The 22,804-nt window shown below is 42.1% G+C and overlaps 1 protein-coding gene across 2 annotated transcripts in view; it reads right to left on the reverse strand.

Moving 5' to 3' along the window:
• Positions 1–18,099, reverse strand: part of LOC145348970 (TBC1 domain family member 8-like) — a 77,391-nt gene extending 59,292 nt beyond the window's left edge. For both annotated transcript variants that reach the window (XR_013888043.1, XM_080197131.1), the window contains exon 1: positions 17,786–18,099. Coding sequence is in view for 1 of the 2 variants with exons in the window: in XM_080197131.1 (XP_080053257.1) it covers positions 17,786–17,912 (127 nt within the window). In the remaining variant the exon portion in view is untranslated. The remainder of the gene's footprint in view (positions 1–17,785) is intronic.
• Between the last annotated feature and the right edge of the window lie 4,705 nt (positions 18,100–22,804).

A 22,804-nucleotide genomic window follows, 5' to 3' on the forward strand; every position in this document is an offset into this window, starting at 1 on the left:
ACCAACCCCACCCCCCGCACTTTTGATGTAACCCCGTGCATTTAGCATGGCCAATCCACCTAGCCTTTAGACTGTGGGAAGAAACTGGAGCACTTGGAGGAAACCCCTCCTCCACCCCCATAACTAGGAAATTGCCAGTTTGTCAATAGCCAGTTCAAAATGGAGGGTCCACATAGTTTCTTAAAGCCTCTCTGTTACATAAGAACATAAGAAATAGGAGCAGGAGTAGGCCATCTAGCCCTTCGAGCCTGCCCCGCCATTCAATAAGATCATGGCTGACCTGTCGTGGCTCAGTTCCACATTCCTGCCCTCTCCCCATAACCCTTAATCCCCTCTCTTATCAAAAACCCATCAACCCGCGTCTTAGAAATATTTAGCGAGGCAGCCTCCACCACCTCAATGGGCAGAGAATTCCAGAGATTCACCACCCTTTGAGTGAAGAAGTTCCTCCTCAACTCTGTTCTAAACCGTCCCCCCCCCCCCATTTGTCTTGAGGCTGTGCCCCCTAGTCCTACTGTCTTTTTTGAGCAGTAGGACTAGGGGGCACAGCCTCAAGATAAAGGGGGGGGCGGTTTAGAACAGAGTTGAGGAGGAACTTCTTCACTCAAAGGGTGGTGAGTCTCTGGAATTCTCTGCCCGTTGAAGTGGTGGAGGCTGCCTCGCTAAATATTTTTAAGACGCGGGTTGATGGGTTTTTGATAAGGGTTATGGGGAGAGGGCGGGAAAGTGGAACTGAGCCGCGACAGATCAGCCATGATCTTATTGAATGGCGGGGCAGGCTCGAAGGGCTAGATGGCCTACTCCTGCTCCTATTTCTTATGTTCTTATGTAACAGAGGGGCTTTAAGAAACTATGTGGACCCTCCATTTTGAACTGGCTATTGACAAACTGGCAATTTCCTAGTTATGGGGGTGGAGGAGGGGTTTCCTCCAAGTGCTCCAGTTTCTTCCCACAGTCTAAAGGCTAGGTGGATTGGCCATGCTAAATGCACGGGGTTACGTCAAAAGTGCGGGGGGTGGGGTTGGTAGTGAGGGTGTGGGCCTGGGTAGGACGTTCTTTGGAGCTCAGTGCAGACTTGATGGGCTGAATGGCCACCTTCTGTACTGTAGCAATTCTATAACAACAACACCATAATAACAAGGGAAGCTAGGAGTGACGGAGTATGTAGCTGAGAATTTACATAGTGTTCAGAACAACTTTAATCAAACAAGGGGCAAATAAGATTTAGCACTAAAAAAATTCCAGATCTTAAAAAGTACATTTTAAAATTTGGCCACAAGCAATTAATCAGGGGAAATTTTGCTGAAAAAGAATTCACTGGTAAGTTACAAGCAAAAGAAAAAGAAATCACACTTCCATGTTTTCACTCCTCACTAAGGACTGTAGGCAAGCTGCCCCTAATACAGCTCAAGAACTCGGTCGATTTCCTAAAAACTGGAATACCTGAAATTTCAGTGGGCAAGTTCTACACTTCAGAGTTGAGAAGCAGCAACTCAAAGTCAACCAGCAGGAACATCCATTGGAGAGAGAGTAGCTAAGGCAAACACTTGCAAATCAGTTTAAATTTCAACATTAACTTCTGTTCCGCAGACATGACTTTACGAGCCCTGGGAGTGTTTAAACAGACCAGCCTTTTCTACAATGTTTCCAGAAGACTACTTGTGAATCAAGTCAAGCAATGAAATATTTCACAAGGTTTTCATATTTATCATGCTCTCTGTGCCCCTCCCTACTATTCAACCTGAAGACTCCACTTAGTCACCACAGGAGATCAAGGTCAGGATAGTAAAACACTGATGCTCAATGTGAAAAGCAAAATTTATCACAGATCTAAAACTGATTTTCTTTTAAAGTCAGGAAAGGCTGTGAAGATATAAACCACAGGAGTTGTTCAAAATACCATTGGCCTAGTCTTTTTCACACCCTTGCTGTTCTCCTGTGCTCTGTTTTATCTGTTCAGGTGACATGGTAGAGAAACCTTGTTATACAAAATAACTCATTCTGGATATTTTAATTGGCCATTTTCTGTTTTAAATGTTTGAAAAGAATAAAGATCAATATTTTTGGTCATCCTTCGGAAACTGCAATACAAGCAGAGTCCTTTATAGGGCAGAACAGAATGAGCGGTGGCAGGGAGAAAAGAGAAAGAATAGGCCATTCAAGTATGCTGATTCCAGGAATGAAATTGATTTTCTCATGTCTCATCAGTTCCTGCAGCACAACTGAACTCTCTTAATTGCAAATGCTTCAGCTCATTTTCTGTGCAGCTGATGTGCTTCTGCTCGCCTCTACTACTGCCCGTGGTCACTGCAGCAAAGGAAGAATGCCCAAGAGGAAACTGGGAACACCTCTTTGCTTGTGCTGCCTTGAACTTTCCCTCACAGGCACTAGCCCAAAGACAATGGCTGTGGGAATAGAGTGAAGGAAAGGGCTTGCTGTGGGAAGGGAGTGAAGAAGAGGGACAAAGAGAATACTCTATATGAGAACTACCCAGGATAAACCAAAAAACACAATGAGGCATTTGTTACATGCTGGGGGGGGGGGGGGGGGGGGGGAAAAAGAGAGAGAGAGAGGGAAGAGAGAGGAGAGAGGAGGGAGTGGTAAATCAGGATAACCAGCCCCTCAACAAGAAAAGTGGAGACCATTAAGCATTTGTTCAGATCCTAGAATATGATATAGCTGGTGGGTCAGTTAGCGAAGTTCACTTGCTGCATCTGTAATGCCTGTGTCGATTACTCTGGAATTAGGTTTAAAATTAATTTAGCATGCAGCAACCCCCCCCCCTGCCCACCCGCTTCAAATCTACCGAAGCACCCAAATTGACATCCTGGTGACACCATCAGTCCTGGAGGACCGAACAGGAGTGAATTCTATTAATTGATACTGATATCAGATGGGTCTCAATGCCAATGACTGTGTAGTCAATTGTACTTGGTATCCCTAACATGTGAAAATTGACCATTTTCTTGTGGATATGTCAAGTTCACAGGAAAAATTACAAACTGGGCAACTTGTGTAAACAGCACACTTGGACAGCTGATATACATTTCCCCTGATGGGATTGGGTAGAATGCAAGTCTTTACAGCTAATCTGCTATTCAAGAACCTTGATGCCAAATGGAGAGGATCTCCAAGAAGATCACGCATATCAACACAGACATCAAGTTTTTTTGATTAGCAGATTAGCTATAAAGACTCGCATTTTAATCAGTATTTTGTAAACTGTGTGTGCCTTTACATCCCCTGTTTCTGATCAGAACTCTCCACTCACCTGACGAAGGAACAGTGTTCCGAAAGCTTGTAGCATTTACTATCAAATAAGCCCATTGGACTTTAACCTGGTGTTGTGAGACTTCTTACTGGGATTGGGTAGGAGCCAGAGGCAAAGAAGTTTGAAGACCATTACAAATTTGTACTGCTAATGTTACCCAGTCAGTCAGTGCCAATAGGTGGTACATGCTATTGGCTTACTTTGAGAGTACTAAAAATTAGCACTGAGAGACTGCTGCTGTCTGTAAATGGAGGAGATTGTTCTTATGGACAGATGCCAGCTAGCCTGCTATAGTGCAGTGTGAACCACCATATGCATATCTTTGTATATTCTGATCTTCTCTTCAAATATTCTGTCCTGGACCTAAAGACAAGGACAGTTTGGAGCGTTACAGCATGAGGGGCAATACTGCATTAAAGTCCAGCTGGAAAAACCATAAAACAAGTGGTCTTAAAGTGGGAGTTGAGTATCTTCACAAAGAGGTTTGTGAGTCCATTGCTAACAGTTAGCCATTGCCTGAAATGTTTGTTAAATGGTATAGGTTTGAGAAACGAAATTCACTGTAGAACATCAAGAAACATTTTTCAAATGATGGATAGTATTTTCCACAGGTGCTGCCTGGGTTTGAAGGAGAATTTGAACAGGTCTTTATAAAAGAGAGATTTGGCATAATACCCCAAAATGTGGAAGTATAAGCAAATCAAGTCTCATAACATGTGATATGATAATGCTGTTCAACCATTTGGCTCAAGTTAAAAAGAACATAAGAAACAGGAACGGGATAGGCCATCTAGCCCTTCGAGCCTGCCCCGCCATTCAATAAGATCATGGCTGATCTGAAGTGGCTCAGTTCCACATTCCCACCCTCTCCCCATAACCCTTAATTCCCTTGTCGATCAGAAATCTATCTACCCGTGAGTTAAATATATTCAACGAGGTCGGCTCCACCACTTCAATAGGCAGAGAATTCCAGAGATTCACCACCCCTTTGCTTGAAGAAGTTCCTCCTCAACTCTGTTTTAAACTGGCCCCGCCCACCCCCCACCCCACTTATTTTGAGGCTGTGTCCTCTAGTTCTGTTTTCCTTCCTAAGTGGAAAGAATCTCTCTACCTCTACCCTATCTAGCCCCTTCATTATAAGTCTTTATAAGATCCCCTCTCAGCCTTCTAAACTCCAACAAGTACAGGCCCAGTCTATTTAATCTCTCCACATAAGCTAACCCCCTCATCTCCAGTATCAGCCTGGTGAACCTTCTCTGCACTCCCTCTAAGGCCAATATATCCTTACGCAAATGCAGGGACGAAAACTGCACACAGTACTCCAGTTGCGGCCTCACCAGCACCCTGTACAGTTGCAGCAAGACCTCCCTGCTTTTATATTCTATCCCCCTCGCTATAAAGGCCAACATTCCATTCGCCTTCTTGATCACCTGCAGACTGAGTTTTTGCGATTTGTGCACAAGGACCCCCAGGTCCCTCTGCACTGTAGCATGCTGCAGCTTTTCACCCTTTAAATAATATTCCTTCCTACTATTATTTCTACCAAAGTGGATAACCTCACATTTGATAACGTTATACTCCATTTGCCAGGTCCTCGCCTGATATACTGGTTAAAAACTGATATCTATTCACAAAGCAATGTGGTACCAAGCAGGCGCTGAAGTATGACTATTCAGAGACTGAATAGACTGGGTCTGTACTCATTGGAGTTTAGAAGGCTAAGGGGGGATCTTATAGAGATGTATAAGATAATGAAGAGGATGGATAGGGTAGAGGTAGAGAGATTCTTCCCGCTTAGAAAGGATAGCAGGACTAGAGGGCACAGCCTCAAGATAAGGGGGGGACAGTTTAGATCAGAGTTGAGGAGGAACTTCTTCACTCAAAGGGTGGTGAATCTCTGGGATTCTCTGCCTGTTGAAGTGGTGGAGGCTGCCTCGCTAAATATATTTAAGTCACGGGTAGATAGGTTTTTGACAGACAAGGGAATTAAAGGTTATGGGGAGAAAGCGGGAAAGTGGAACTGATCCACTTCAGATCAGCCATGATCTTACTGAATGGCGGAGCAGGCTCGACGGGCTAGATGGCCTACTCCTGCTCCTATTTCTTGTGTTCTTATATCACTTGGGTAGTTTTACCTTGGGTGTACAGAGAAAACTACACCACTGAATCTGCATTTACAAATCTCCAGAGACATGGCTCACTTTTTCATAGATGTCAACCTGCTGCCAAAAACATGACCTTCCCTGATGGCACCCACGTGCAATGAGTTTGGTTCATACAGCCTGAGCATGCAAATTAAATCTAGCTTCCAATATTGTGCAGGCCAGCACCGAATCTGAGTGCTACCATTAGTTACCCTGAAAAAAAACAACATGTAAAAGCTACTTTACAAGATCAAATATAATGCATTACAGCTCATATTGCATACTCAAAATGTAATGAAAGCAAAGATATCAAGTTTATCATAATTATAGCTCATCTATATTCCGAAGGCATTCAATAAGGCTCAAATACAAGGGATTACTGGCCAAACTGAAAGCAGATGGACTAAAAACAAAGTTCTGGGAAAACTCAGCAGGGCCATCAGCATCCGTGGAGAGAAAAAACAGGAGTTAACATGGAGTCTAATATGACATGGGCAGCACGGTAGCACAGTGGTTAGCACTGCTGCTTCACAGCTCCAGGATCCTGGGTTCGATTCCCAGCTCATGTCACTGTCTGTGTGGAGTTTGCACGTTCTCCTCGTGTCTGCGTGGGTTTCCTCCAGTTTCCTCCCACAGTCCAAAGATGTGTGGGTTAGGTTGATTGGCCATGCTAAGAAATTGCCCCTTAGTATCCAGGGATGCATAGGTTAGAGGGATTAGTGGGTGTAACATGTGGGGATATGGGGGTAGGGCCTGGGTGGGATTGTGTTCAGTGCAGACTCGATGGGCCGAAGGGCCTCTTTCTGCACCATAGGGTTCTAATGATTCTATGACTCTTTCCGAAGAGAGAAATGATGGACTCTATGTTGAAGATGAGGGAGGGAGGTGAAAAGGTAAAGTAAAAGATCAGATAGGTTAAAGGGTGAGGCAGGTTAAGTTGCAAGGATGTAATGGAACAAAAACACAAAGTGAGAACTATAGTGGCAAATGAACAAACATCAGAGTGGGTGCTACTGGCAGAGCAAGACGTACATGGAACTAAAAGTAACCTTGTGACATGGGTGGGGAAGTGCCAAATGAAAGTTGGACATCCAAATTTGCTTTTCAAGTGATATAAAGTTACAAAACATTGCAACTTCCTGCTCCCACATCGACAGCTAAGGGATACTGACAGACAAATCAGGTGGTCAAAACCATGGCAGATGAGATTTAATGTCAGCAAGTGAAAGATTATCTATTTTGAATGGAGACTGGAAGGTGAGAAGGACCAAGGAGAGCAGACATTTTGTTACTAAATGTGGAATAGCCTTAAATGGCTGTTCCTGTTGCTCTGTTCCAGTAGCAAACAGTAAACCTGAAGGAAAAGGTGAAGACTGCTCCAAAAGTCACATTTCCTTATTATAATAATGCAGCCTCAAGATCATTTTTGCTCAATGTTCATCTCTTAAAAAAGGATCTTGCACAGATCCTATTTTGTCATTTTTTTCCCCCATATACAGCACTCCCCTAAGCTAGAAGCTGTAACTGTAGATGTAATATTTGGTTTCATTTTTGGAAAACACTTCACATGCTTATTTACATAAACTGCAGAACAAAGTGGCCATTGTGAGATTGCACATCAGATCAATCAATCCTGCCTTTAGCTGGTACACTGTTTAATCAGTTTTTGTTCCCAGCTAACAACGGAATAATATAAACACATCAAGACAGATTTCAAATCGATTTAGAACACTTTTTTCAGACCAGTTTTAAGTGAAATAATCTTTCAAGTCTTCATTCTAAATGGTGTGCCTCTTGAATAAGATGTTAAATCAAGGCAACATCAGCTCTCTCATGGCACAACTGCTGCAAAAACATGCCAGGGAGTAATCCATGCTGTCTGGTCCAATATCTGCCCCTTAAATCACATTTAAAAACAAATGATATGGATGTCAACACATTATTTAGTAACACAATGGCTAACCTCCACATCTATTTTCTACTCTTTAGTTGGAGTCACTTGATGCCCTTGCTAACAAATCAACCCCGGTCTCAATTTTTTAAAACAGTCTCTTCCTAGCAATGATTTGAAGCTGAACCAGGCTGTTCAGTGCCTCGGTGTCATATTCTCATCCACAGCATCACTAAGATCATCAGTTTCCACCTCTTAACCTCACTCGGCTCTTGCCCCCGAAATCCTCATCCACGCCTGTTACACTCCTGGTTGGTCTCCCATGTTTTACCCTCTTAAACTGAGAGCTTTGGATGACCTACAGCTTCTGTGCCCATTTGAACAAAGTTCCATTTAGTCATAACTCCTATGTTCACTCACCTACAGTGACTCCTGCTCAATTTGAAAATTCTCACCTAGGTTTTGAAATCCTCCTATAGCTTCACTGCTCCTCATCTCTAATGTGTTCCAGTTCCACAGTGCTCCAGGAGATACTTAGCTATGCCTCTAATTCTGGCGTCTTCAGCATCCTCGATTATTATTGCTGCAATACCTCCATGCCTTCAGCTGACAAAGCCCCAAGCTCTGAAATTTCCCCTCCTTTAAAAAGGTGCTTCTTAAAACTTATCTCTTTGATCAAACTTTTGTTCATTTACTCTCGGATTTTTGTGTACCTTGATGTCAAGTTTTGCATTACAAAGCACCATAGAAGTTGTATTATGCTAACAGATTAAAAAAAACAGTTCTATAGAAGGAACATTAACACTGTTTCTCTCTACACAGATGCTGAGTTTATCCAGCATTTTGTCTTTTATTTCAGGTTTCCAGCATGTGATATTTTGCACTTACAATCCCCTTTAATCCTGGAATCATATCAATTAAACAGCACTATCTCCCTTCCAAGAGCAAATACGTTGGCTTGGATTTTCTGATGGCAATAGGGACAAGTGTTCAGATATACACAGTATATGCCCAGAAATTTCAAACATCCAACGGGCAGGATTACACTGCCTGGACGCTGGCTCTGCTGTTGAAGACTTTGATTTGATTTATTATTGTCACATGTATTAACATACAATGAAAAGTATTGTTTATTGCTTACTATATAGACAAAGCAAAGCCTTCATAGAGAAGGAAAACGAGAGAGTGCAGAATGTAGTTTTACGGTCATAACTAGGGCGTTGAGAAAGATCAACTTAACGTGAGGTCCATTTAAAAGTCTGCCAGCAGCAGGGAAGAAGCCGTTCGAGTCAGTTGGTACGTGACCTCAGAGTTCTGTATCTTTTTCCCCCCCCCCAAAGGAAGAAGATGGAAGAGAGAATGTCCGGGGTGCGTGGGATCCTTAATTATGATGGCTACTTTGCAGAGGCAGCACGAAGTGTAGACTTGGGCTAGAGACCTAGAACTTACTCAGAAATTTTCCCCGGATATTGCACTGTCCATCACAGGCATATGGTCACATGTTGAATGTGATAACAATGGAAGTCATAAAATGGATTTAAAAAATAAACCTGTTGAACAATTCCTCCACCCTAATCCCAAAACCCAAGTTTGAGAATGCAGTTTTCCAGAGGGACTCAAAGTTCACACAATTGCAATGTTATTTTCTTGCACACACCACCCCCCACATTACACACCAGAAAATTCAAACCAATTTTTTGAGGGTGAAAAGGGGACAATTAAAAAGATATTTGGAATGAAACTTTTAGGTGGCTTTCACAGGCTGAGAAATAGATAGCAGACAGCAGTCCAAGGAGAGAATGCCAGAGGGCAGCGCAGAATAGCTGAACAACTGATGGTACAGACAGGGTGAGACAATGTATGAAAGAAATTTCGTGGAGAACTTTTGACTGGCAGATTATGTCTGACTAATCAAGTTGAATTTAAACAGTTGTCTCTTCAAACTTCCAGAAGGTGATAATAAAGTTCTGCACAACAGATTGTTGGCAAAACGAAAATACACAGAATTACACATAACTGTGATATGGATTTTGTAACTGATGAGACACCACAGAGGGGGGGGGGGGGAAAAAAGAACATTCTACGAACAAGATGCTTCAGCATCTGTAGCGAAGCTACTGCTTTTCACCAGAAAAATTAATAATGTGGATGGAGGAAGTGAGAGAAGTATTTTCAAACTTGCAGATGACAGGTGGCACAGCAAATGGTGAACAGGAAATTACTAAGGGACATAGACCAAGTCAGGGGTCAAAAACTGTGGCAGATATAATGAATAAATGGGAGATTATCTACTTTGAAATGTAGAAAAACTTAACTGGAATATTGGTGCAAGACCAAGAGCTGTGGAGGACAGAGGGGTTTGGAAATCTATTTAAACAAAAATTACTATACCGATTCAGAAAGGCTAATGGATGTTGGTCTTTATCTGAGAGGTTTGCAATACAAGGAGGAATTAATGCTGTGGTTGTAGAGCCTTGGCATTCAATTTCAGAGAGAGACATTGTGCAGATTCCAGGATGTAAAAGGTTAAACATCATGCTTGCAGGTTGCATATGCTTGACTTGAATTCCTTGGAGTTCAAGGTGATCAAATTCAGTGTTTTGACTTGATAGTGGGAATGAATAGTTTATCTATGTGCCCTGCTTTCCCCACAAGAGGAAGTAGAGCAAAGTATAATGAAAGCTAGTCAATTAAGGATTGAAATCAGGGACCATTTTGTCCATACAAGAATAGTGAAATTCTGGAACTCGCTTCTCCAGAAGACTGGAGTACAAGGTCAAGACGGAGTTGATTAACAGAGCTTTTGCAATAGAAGGCAACGTTAATAAAAGGGACATGGCGCAAAGGCAGGGAAAATAAAATTTGAGCTACAGATCAGTCATGACTTAACTGAACAGAGAATCTGGCTCATGAGGTTTCAGTTCCTATGTTACCATGCTCCAATGGAATAGAAATGATACAAAGTGACTCAAAGCATGACTTTCAGAGGCAAGGCCAGCCCATGACCATTAGCATCAAGTACAAAAACAACCATGTTTTACAAGAACACTATTAATGCCAAATATTTCCATTTTTAGCACTGTTGCATCACTGTCACCCAGTCAAAGATCTTACAAGTTTCCCATCCCTAACATCATGAGACTACCACAGAGGTTGAAGGCAACAGATCACCACCATTTTCTTGGCAGTTGTGGGAAAGAACCACGGCTATCAGTACCAGCCATATTTGTAAGTTATTATTTTCCATTTTAAGTCAGTGTTACACAAATAAGAACATAAGAACATAAGAAATAGGAGCAGGAGTAGGCCATCTGGCCCTTCGAGCCTGCCCCACCATTCAATAAGATCATGGCTGATCTGTCGTGGCTCAGTTCCACTTTCCGGCCCTCTCCCCATAACCCTTAATCCCCTCTCTTATCAAAAACCCATCAACCCGCTTCTTGAAAATATTTAGCGAGGCAGCCTCCACCACTTCAACGGGTAGAGAATTCCAGAGATTCACCACCCTTTGAGTGAAGAAGTTCCTCCTCAACTCTGTTCTAAAACGCCCCCCCTTTATCTTGAGGCTGTGCCCCCTAGTCCTACTGTCTTTTTTCAGTGGGAAGAGTCTCTCCACCTCTATCCTATCCATCCCATTCATCATCATCTTATACGTCTCAATGAGATCTCCCCTCATTCTTCTAAACTCCAACGAGTACAAGCCTAGTTTATTCAGCCTCTCCTCATAGTTCAACCCCCTCAACTCCGGTATCAGCCTAGTAAACCTCCTCTGCACTCCCTCCAAGGCCAAAATATCTTTGCGCAGGTGCGGCGCCCAAAACTGCACACAGTACTCCAGCTGCGGCCTCACCAATGCCTATACAGCTGCAGCAAGACCTCCCTACTTTTATATTCAATCCCCCTCGCTATGAAGGCCAGCATCCCATTCACCTTCCTGACCACCTGCTGCACCTGCAAGCTGGGTTTTTGCGACTCATGCACAAGCACCCCGAGGTCCCTCTGCACCGTCGCCTGCTGCAGTTTTTCGCCACGTAAGTAATAGTCCTTCCTACCATTCTTCCTACCAAAGTGGACCACCTCACACTTGCCAACATTAAATTCCATTTGCCATTTCCTGGCCCATTCGCCCAGCCTATCTAGATCCTTCTGCAGACTCTCCACACCCTCCGCACAATTTGCCGTTCCCCCAATCTTGGTGTCATCCGCAAATTTCGACACCCTACACTCGGTTCCCTCCTCCAGATCATCTATATAAATGGTAAAAAGCTGAGGCCCCAGCACCGACCCCTGGGGCACTCCACTAGTCACCATCCGCCAATCCGAATAGCACCCGTTGACCCCCACTCTCTGCCTCCTATTTGACAACCAATCCTCTATCCACGCTAACACCCTACCCCCAACTCCAAGTCCCCTGACCTTCTGCAATAACCTCTTATGAGGTACAATTTAGTAACAAGCCATTACATATAACTAGCCCATGGAGGAAGATGACCAACCTCATGAGCAGTAGCATTAATCACATGTTACTGGTTAGATCTCCATACACCTTTTGTTTTATCCCTCAACATTTATCTCACCCATTTTTAAAACGTTGACTTCCCAGAATTGTTTTCACTCCATGGTTGCAGGATAATTTGGCTTGGATGGTACAAAAAGGTGACTAAAGAAGGGGAGTCAGACAGGATTGGCATTTTAAAAAAAAGTGTCTTACTAAAAACTGGATAGTACAATGTTTACATCTGGCTTTGAACCTGAACCAAAAGGGGTAGAAGTCTCTATAAACCTGTGATGAACAGTTTAAGTTTCAAAACGCATCCTGGTTGTTGCAGTGGACTCAAGGTTGTCCGTAATTGATATTTTCAAATCAAGGGCCAGGCACATATTGGAAATATAGAAATAATCTTGTTTCCATCATTTTCCCTATTCTTTGATACTTGGTTAAAGCAAACAAATCACTTTTGAAGACAGTTCCATAGGGTTTATGCCAAAATATTAAATTGCCTTTTCTTTGCCAGTGAGGTTGAGTGGTAGATGGAATTTAACTTGAAAAGTACAAGATGTTGGATGGAGTAATTTGACAAGGAAGTATTCAGTAAATGGCATCTCACTGGGAAGTTCTGAGGAACAAAGAGACCTTGTGCATTTGCACATAAATCTCTGAAGGCAGAAGGGCATTCTAGGGGGTGGTGAAAAAGGCATATGGGACATCACACAAGGCATAGATTACAAAAGCAGCGAGCTCATGTTGGAGTTGTGTAGAACTTTGGTGAGGCCACAGCTGAGCACTGTGTGCAATTCTGGTTGCCACGTTACAGGAAGTATGTGACTGCACTGCGGGGTGCAGGGATTCACCAAGATGATACCTGGGATGGAAGATCTAAATTATGAAGGAAGGTTGGGTACATTCGGGTTGCTTTCATTGGAGCAGAGAAGATTGAGGGCTGACCTGATCGAGGTGTACAAGACTATGAGAAGCATGGGCAAGGAGCAGCTGACAGATCAATCACAAAGAAACAAATTCAAGGCAAGGAGCAGGAGGTTGGGAGGCAAATTTATTTTTAACCCCAGAGGGTGGTGATGGTGTGGAATGCGCTGCCTGGGAGGGTGGTGAAAGCAGCTTGCCTCAAATCCTTGAAAAATTACCTGGATAAGCACTTGGCACCTCATAACATTCAAGACCAAGTGCTGGTAAATGGGACAACATAGATTTGGTGGTTCTCACATGTCAGCGCAGACTTGATGGGCTCAATCATGCACCATATGATTCTGTGATTGATGGGCTCATTGTGTAACTCCAGCAAATGTCACTTCTAAATTCAGCATTTGCATTTTACAACTATTAGACACCAACCATTTCCTGGTTCATTCCCCAGGGAATGTGCTGCCTGGTTTGAGTTTAAACAAAGCTTGGCAATTAACACTTGTGAATTTTCTATGACACACTTCTACCAGAGTCCACTTGCCAACCAATCTGCATTCCACGCTCCCATGCAGTACAAATTCTTGTTCCCTTTACAGTCTGGTATTCTGGTGAGTTGTACTGATGAGTGCAAGACAGAAAGCTTTGACAACATGTCAATTTTTCAATAATGCTAAAACACGTTTGTTCATTTTTTAATAGACTGAAAATGACTGACTGGTCTTTACAGTATTTAGATCTTACAGCATTGAACTCCAGATTTACTCAAATATATGTACATGATTAGAAAACTTCACTCAATGTAATAGTGGAGTGCATGGTACTCAGCTAGATTTGCCAGACAAAGCAAGTTCCCAATCTCAGGGGGAGGCACCAGATACAAGTGAGAAAGTTTCCTCACAAGAAGCTTTGATCCTTTAAAAATACAATTGATATTAATGAAGTTGTTATCAATTGGATGAAGAACGCTTTACATACTTCACCCCCTTCACATAACACCCAATGGTAATTTTCACTCAAAGTAAAGATCGTATTTTGCAATAATACATTTAACAAACCATTATGGGAACAACAATATAGGTATTTTGGAAAGTCAGATGAGTTTACCAGAAAAAATATATCAACAGACTAGCAGGGCAACATGTGGGCCACATATGCACAGAGACATACTGTATTCCACTTAGACATTGTACATCAACAGAAAAAGGTTTTTTTTTATTTACTTTTACAACAGAGATAACTCCCCTCCACTTAGTTACAAACAGCAAACATATACACTATCTGTGTAAACAAGTAGCTGGACAGATAGAGGTAATTGGGATGCATTTCCTACATTCGGATTGATTTATGTTTCATAACTACTAAGCAGTTAAGAAACTCAGTGTAAAGTGTAATTTAGTTGCACAGTCATATTCACAAGCTTGTTTAATGAGCTATTTCAAAGAAATGAAGTTCAATGCTTCAGGAAAAAGTCCATTTTTATACATCAGATCTCTAATCACCTTGCTGGCAATACATCCAGGGATTAACAAGAGCACCATGTAAAATCATACAATTCTGTTTGCAGTGGTATGCCAAGAAGTAGCGTCTTCTTGAAAGTGGAGATTGATTCTAGTTACACTATTTAAAAGTTAAGCCATTTAATGGAGTTGTTGACTTAACTACGTTACTTTATTTCTAAAGCTAGCCTGTATGCAGTGATCTAATTGAATAATCACCACAAGTCATAGTTAACAGTCAACCTTGAAATGACAACAGAAGGGAATACTCAACACAGGCTTCTAAAAAAGAGAGTCTGGAACATGAGAAGTGCACTAATAATTTCCAACTGCAAAATACTGTTTTCCCACCCTAAAACAGTGAGGAGGTTTGTTAGGGACTGTAGCAAATGGAACATGCTGCATATATTCTGTTCCTTTTCTGGACATACTGCTGCATAACACCAGAAGGCCTGACTGACACTGCCAACGCCCAGCAGAGATCTGGCTACAAACTTGCTGTCATAAAGACAAGGAATGTCAATTGCTCATTGGCCTCACATCCAGTGACAGAAAGAGGGTGACAACATTCAACAACAACTTTATATAGCACTTAACACTGAAAAAATGTCCCACCATGCAGCACATAAGCATAATTGAACAAAACTGAACATTAGGTCAAAAAAACATTCGGAAAGGTGATCAAAAGCTTTGTCATAGCGGCAGATTTTAATGAGGGAGATGTAGAGGCACAAAGGTTTAGGGGAGAACTTACACAACAAGCATTAGTGAAATAGAAGTGAGGAATAGACACAAAGCTAGGCTTGCAGGAACACAGAGTCCAGAATTGTATCACTCGAGGAAACCACAGATTTAAACGCAAGAATTAAATCCTTAAAATTGAGGCACTTCTGGACCAAGGAGCCAATATCGGTCAACAAGAAACAGGGTGATGAATAAACATGACATGTCAGGAGTCGGGATAAGAGCAGCAAAGTTTTAGAGGGTTGGGAGGCTAGTTGTGATAGCACTCGAATCAGAGTCTAGAGAAGAAAAAAGGCCTTGATGAAGTTTTTAAGCAGCTGAAGGGCTAAAGCAAGAACTGAAAAGTGTATTAACATGGAGGTAGCGGTCAGTCTTTGCAACAGAGAGGCATCTCAGCTCAGGGGCAAAAGGAAATGCTGAAATTGCAAGCCATCTGCTGCAGCCAGAGACAGTGGCCAGGGTAGCATCTGTGCATAGGAAATGGAGTTTGTGGGGAGGACCAAAGACAATGGCTTCATTGGAGGAAATGGCACCAGAGCAGGATACCAGATGGGCAGTTTGATTGAGAAAGGTTGTGTGGCAGAGCTAAGGGTTATCAGTATACCCTGTTGAATTTTAGAGTGATGTCAAAGTGCAGAGTAAGAAGACTGGGACAAGGATAAATCCTGAGTGGATTCCAGAGTGAATGGTGCAAGGATGGGAAGGGAAGCCAATGGAGGCCATTATCTGGTCTAGTGACTCTAGGCAAGGACAGTCACATTCAGCTGGATAACAGCAGAGAAGTATTGGAAGAAATAATCATGTCAAATCAAAGACTGCAGACAGGTGGAGAAGGATGAGAAAGCATGGTATTAATGGCCATAGGCTAATAGGATCGATCTGGGCAATTTCAATGTTGTGAGGAGGTGGTTATGCAATTGAGAGAGATTAAAATTTATAGTTAAGAAAGGTGGGCAGAGATCTGGGAGGGGCAACTACATTCAAGGGCATTATTGAAAGAATGAAGTTGGAGATGGGGGTAATAGCTTGCAAGGGCAGATTCAGTAATTCCAATTCCCTTCTCAACCCTAAGATAGGCAGGCCATTATGCAATATATGGCAATCTCAGCACACGAGTGCTCTGGCTTCACTTGAAAGTAGGAAGTTAACAAAATTTGCTGGAATCCTCCCTATTGGTACATAGAAAAGGTGACCAAAACTGTTCAAGGGGAAGATATACTGGCACTGGAGACAGTCCAGAGAAAGTTCACTAGGTTGACCCCAGATATGGGGGGGGATTTTCTTGGAGAGCTTGAGGGGTATACAGCACAGAAAATGCCCTTGAGTCTGCATCAGTCAAAGATAAACCAACTATTCCGATCGTATTTTCCAGTGCTTGGTCCATAGCCTTGTATGCCTTGGCATCACAAGTACACATCTAAACATTTAAGTGTTACGAAGGTCTCTGCCTCCACCACCCTTTCAGACAGTGAGATCCATACATCCACAGGGCTGACAGGGTAGATGCCAAGAGGTTGTTTCCCTTTGTGGGAATGTCTAAGGCCAGAGGGCATAATCTCAGATTAAAGGGTTGCCCATTTAAAACAGAGATGAGGATGAATTTCTTCTCTCAGGAGGGTATTGAATCCGTGGAATTCTTTACCACAGAGGGCTGTAGAGGCTGGGTCAGATTTTTAAATTTGTATGGGAATCAGGAGTTTGAGGATAAAATGGGAAAATTGAGTTGGGGATCATTATTTCAGGACTATCACGATTTCACTGAATAGCAGAGCAGACTTGACAGGCCGAATGGTCTACTTCTGTTCCATCTAACGGTCTATGGTCACATTCCACTCGACCTCTTCAATTCACAATTAAACCAGACATGTAATCAATTTAAAGTCCAAGTAACACCTCAGTATCATTTCGTATTATACTACCCAAAATATAGCCACTTGTAGGGCCAGAAAGCCAACTCCATCAATGCGTTCCTGCCTACTCAGTGGTCTTGTCAAAGAGCATCTTTAAATCACCAATGTGTAGCCATACCCAACAGAACCAAAACAGTAACGCATTTAGCTCACAAAATAAGGCAATGTTCAATTTAGTATAACTATTTCTAAATTCATTACATATCATGCAATCACTGTAGCATGAATTTCACAGTAACCCAATAACGCCCTACAACAGGGAACAAAAATCTAGGCAATTATTTTCAGTTCATATCACAACATTCGAGAGTTTTTTTAAAAGGCTAAATTTCAGGAGCCCTCCACACATACCCCGCGGGGATTGGATATACTCTGGGAACATAGACATACACGCATATATACAAATAAAACAATGTTCACTGATAAGCTATAATGGAGACTGTTATAAAACCAGCAGCCACTAACGCAGTGCTGTCTGTGGAAGGGTGGGTAATCACTATCTTGTTTTACAGAGTGAATTTAAACCCTGGCTGTCCTTCCCAGAGGATAAGACACAGGACAAGAAGCTGGGAGCAGCCAGGTGAGGTACGGACAGGGTTAGACTCAGCACTCTTATTAGTAGTTTTTTCCACACACCAGCCCGAGCAACAGATGCAGTTCAGCGGGCAACACTTTTTTTATTCATTAATGAAAGGGCAAACATGAAACTACATGTGCTTTTTTTAAAAAAAGTAACAATTGGCTCAGATAAGTCACCGGTAAAGTTCAACAAGCGTATAATTGTAACCAAACAAAGCACAATAGGGCTCACTGCCAACCATTTACCTCATATTCCTAACCCAAATATGAAACATACACCGCAATCAGCTTTAGGAGAAGACTGCCCTCCCTTTCCCCAGTCACTCACCGGACAGTTTTCCCCCGCTGTCTCCTTGTCTCCTCCTGCGCTGTAAAATGAAGTAAGAATTGGATTTCTCGGTCACCCAGAGCTTGAGAGCATTTTTCAGCAGCACTTCTTCAGGCTTTAGCCACATGATGAAAACCCTTCAGGCGTACATTAGAAATCGATAAAGACAATTTTTCACCCTTTTCTTGGTCAAATGTTAAGCACTGCAATGGAGTTGTCTATCTGCAAATGCTTTTTCTTTCCACCTGTACTGAGTCTAACAGTACACCTTCCCGCGACTCACACTGTCTTACGCTAATATTCACCTCCAATTTCCGGATTTCACTTGGTTTTGAGTCTTCCGGTTTTAACAGAGGAAGTCCCACCCCAAATTTGCAACCATTCGGAATTCGTAGGTACTTATTTTCTGTCTTCGCTGAACTGGTAATTTATTGCAATGGGAAAATGAATATACACTTGTGAACTAATCCCCTGAACCACAGGGTGAGTCATTAAGTAGTCGTGCTTGATTGACACTGCTACTGTATTCCAGCAATTCTTGCTCATAAAAGGAAACAATGTAAAATGCAGTGGATTTTATTTTCTGGTTATATCAGGGAACATTGCTGTGGCCTTTGTCATGTGATGAGATATGCCTGCGGTCTTATATTTACACCTTCAATTGGTGTGCTACTGCTTGGTCGTATTGTCATTAGAAACTGTAGTACTGGGGTCTCATCCTTGAAACTAAGCCTAGAATGTACAAAATGTGTAATTAATGTTTATGTACTAGCCTTGAAACATAACTACATTCAAACTAATTGTTGTTCTATAATGCTGGTGACAATGAATTCAAAGAATAAATTCAGCATGCCATCAATACCAATGAGATCCCTCCCATCCCATGGATTTTCTGTGCACTATTTATGATGTTTTTCACAGGCTTTTGGTTGTCAGTTTGCGTCCATTGGCAGCCTACTGGGCTCTACGTCAGATGCTGTGAATTCAAACCCCACTACGTAATTCAGAAGGAAGGTCTTGTGATGCAGTGATTAGCCTTCCTGTGTCTGAGCGAGAAGCTCCAGGTTCAATTCCACTCCAGGAATTGATGGCCAAGGGAGGTGTGTTCCTAAGATAGCCAAACATGGTTGTGTATCAACCTGCAAACCCTTCCAACAAACACCAATGGCAGGCAGTAAGAATGGAAGAAATTCCTGGTCTGCCAAATGTTTTGAAAGAAGATTTGGAACCACTACCATTGTGATCCATAGCTCCAGATACATATTGCACAGCAACTCAGACTCCCACTACCACATCATCCATTCAGTAGTACTAAGTAGATACTTCAGATGCAATGTAAAATCAAACTCCACCTGCTGGTTCAAAGGGATATTGAAGTTTCTACAAAAGAAACAAAAGTCTCTGCAAAACAGATTGCTAGGTAAAATTGAGGCACATTGAATTGGAAACAGTCATGTAACATCAATAAAAAAATTGTTTGGAAGTAAGAAGCGGGAGAATGATGATAAAAGGTACATTATCTGACTGGTTGTATGTGACAGCCAGCCGATGTTCCCCTAGAGATTAGCTTTCTGTCCCTAAGCAAGTCATTTGATGCTTCAGACATAAACAATATTTCAGGTTGCTAGGCAGTGCGAGTTAAACATGCAACATTCTCTTAATCATTATTATTTTTATTCTTATTATTCCTGCTGACCTTAGTGATAACCATGGAATTTTTTCCATTGACATCTTTGGAAGAAGAGGACAACCAACTGCCATCAGGTGAAAGTGTGTAAGTGGTTCTTACTCACACTAATTGCTCTGCTACAAGTGCAGACAGAAGTGCAGGGTGCCTTAAACTGGCATACAGCTTGTGCCAGCAGAGTCTCCTATTCCCAAAGGGCAGCAGAACCAACAGCGCTAATCATATATGTAAAAACCCATCTAACCACAATGTTGGATCTTTTCTCCGATTCACCCAACTCAATATATCGAAGTAAAATTAGTGAGCGTGTGTTAACCAAGGACAGACAACATAGATTTATTAAAGGTTAACATTGCTTGATGAATTTAATATTTTTTCGAAGAAGTAGCTAAGATGGATAAATAGGGTACAGTAGATGACGAGAAAGTATAGAGTATAAGGGAGTGAAGATATCTGAGAGAAACTTGGCTTCATGTTTGGATGGGTGGTAGAGAATGAGGTTTGAAAGATGAGGCAAGAGGAGTGGAACAAGATGATTTGCTCAAAGGAAGAAAAGGTGTCGTCAGTTGAGTATGGGGATAGACCAGGTGTGACTTCATCATGTGGCCACACTACTACTGGGAAGTCTGAGTGAGGCAAGTGGTGGAAGAGATGGCCATGTGGGGAGGCATCATTAAAAAGGAAGACATCATTTTAAAAATTCATTCTTGCGATATGAATGTTATGTTGATACTGCATTTATTGTCTCTCCTAATTGCCCTTGAGGAGGCGGTAATGAGCTGCATTCCTGATCCACTGTATTCTATATGTTGTAGGTATATCCATAATTTTTTTTTCTGTATTGGTTTGATATAACAGAGTGCCTTGCTAGGCCATTGTAGAGAGCAATTGAAAGTTAACCACCACATCATTGTGGATCTGGAATCACATATAAGCAGACCAAGTAAAGATGGCATCTATCACTGAAAGACATCAGTGAACCAGGAGGATTTTTTTTACCAGTATCCTGTAGATTTATTATCATTATTAATGAGGCTAGCATTTTATTCCAGATTAATTAAGTAATTGAATTTAAATTTCCCCTGTTGCCATGGTGGGATTTGAGCTCCTATCTCCAAAGCATTAGTTTGAGTTTTGGATTGCTAATTTACTAACATTACCATTATGGAATGGTCCCCGTCAGCCAAGTCTATCTAAGCAATGATGTAGATACAGTCATCCACAATTAGCTCTGTGAATCTTGTTCACAACTGAACAGACATTCTGGAAGGAGATGTGTTGAGGGATGATGATAGCTAATGCAATTCAGATAAGCAAGATTATTCACATTAACCAAGTAAATCGGCGAGAGAGCAGCAAGTGGAAATTGCGGTTGCTGTTTCAAAGGAGATAACGATAAGGGCCTTAATGAGCTTTTGAATAATGTCAAAAGAGACACAGATAGAAGATGTAAACTTAAATGAAGAGTAGAGAAGTGGTAAACTAGCCCCTTGATATTGAAAGTTGGTAAGTTTCATCCATGCAGTCTTTTACATTGTCCCCTGAACTTTTTTATGTTTTCATATTTTTCTAGAAGTTACTCGGTTGGTTAAAAGCACAAAAACAAACTTCTGCAGTTACTGGAAATTTGGATTGAAAACAGAAAATGCTGGAAATACTTAGGCCAGGCTGGATTTGTGGAGAGAAAAGCAGAATCCTTCCAACAATGGTATTTTGTTTAACTCCTTAATTTTTTTCCTTGAATCTTATTGGTCCAGTCTCTGCATGTTCATGCTCTGGAGGTACCCTGAAAGGTGTATTTGCGGACCTCGTGGAGGTCTCAATGATAGGACTCAGTGGGAATTTCCCAGGAAGTTTTAACTTATAGAGAATACCCTTACATTTAGAACCCTCCATGTCCACATTTCTGAGGAGGCCTGATTCAGAACTCCAGGCATGAAATGTGGAACTCTGGTACACGGTAAATTAAAGCAGCAGAGTAACAATCCAACACTGATTGCCATTCCTCAGTAGATTCAGACCATTAAAGTGATAGGAGTCCACATGGTTAGTGCTTCAGTTTGCAGATAAGATGTTGATTTTGATTTGATTTATTAATTTCACATGGATTAGTGTCGAGTAAAAATTGTTGACACACAGCATACAGCACATAGAAATGGCCTAGTGGGACCGCTAGACTATAATCCAGAAACTCAGCTAAAGTTCTGAGGACACAGGTTCAAAACCTGCTACAGCAAAAGGTGGAATTTGAATTCAAAAAAAAATCTGGAATCAAGAATCTACTGATGACCATGACACCATTGTTGAAAAAAAACCATCTGGTTTACCAATGTCCTTTAGGGAAGGAAATCTGCTGTCCTTACCTGGGCTGGCCTACATGTGACTCCAGAGCCACAGCAATGTGGTTGACTTTCAACTGACCTCAGGCAACCAGGGTTGGGCAATAAATGCTGGCCAGCCGGTGACACCTGTGTCCCATGAATGAATAAAAATAATAGAGAAGGAGAGGAGAGACTGCAGAATGTACTGTTACAATTATAAAGATTTAGAAGCATAGAATGAGAGTAAAGGATGGATATTGGGTTGTACCACAATGGCTGCTGGGCAGGAACATGACAGGTTTCGTGAGAATTGGTGGCAAACGGGAATGCTTTTGGAGAGAATGAGGCTGGGATGAGATCAGTGGAGGTCAGGAGGGAGGCGGAAAATCTCGGAACCGGTCCTAATTATGAGAAGTACCCCTGTTTTTACATACGTGGGTGCGCTTCGCAATGGTAATGGTGGCCTGCCATTGGCCAGTGACAGGATCTTCCAGTTTCCTGTTGTTCCACTCTCTGCTGCTAGGTAACCCATAGCAGGTGCCACCATCAGCAGGATTGGCCAGAAAATCCAGCCCATTGCGTTTCCAGTAAATTTTCCTGGAGTCAATCCACACTGCCACTGTCTATCTTAACACAAAACAAAAGTAGCAGATTTTAGGTTCCTCACTTACATATGCAAATTCCCTAACAGCTGCTTCGGATGTGTTTACTGAACACTTCTTTGCCCTTTACCAAGGCGCCATCCTGCACACTTCCCATCAAAACTGTAGTGAGCATCTAAAACTCCATTTTCAATCCATATCTGGCCAAATAGCACCTAAAAACTGTGTTCTACACTGCCCACTTTAGCTCTCTGTGTTTCCTCCATGTAAGTCCATTGCTTTCTTTACTCCTTCATAATGTTAGACTTCAACTGGTTGCAGGACATACCTGGGCAATTTTCCACTTTGCTGGGTAGATGCCAGTGTTGTAGCAGTACTGGAACAACAAGGCTGAGTATACAATTCTGAC

This window comes from Carcharhinus amblyrhynchos, chromosome 10 (assembly GCF_965287045.1).
Source record: "Carcharhinus amblyrhynchos chromosome 10, sCarAmb.v2.hapA, whole genome shotgun sequence".
NCBI lineage: Eukaryota > Metazoa > Chordata > Chondrichthyes > Carcharhiniformes > Carcharhinidae > Carcharhinus > Carcharhinus amblyrhynchos.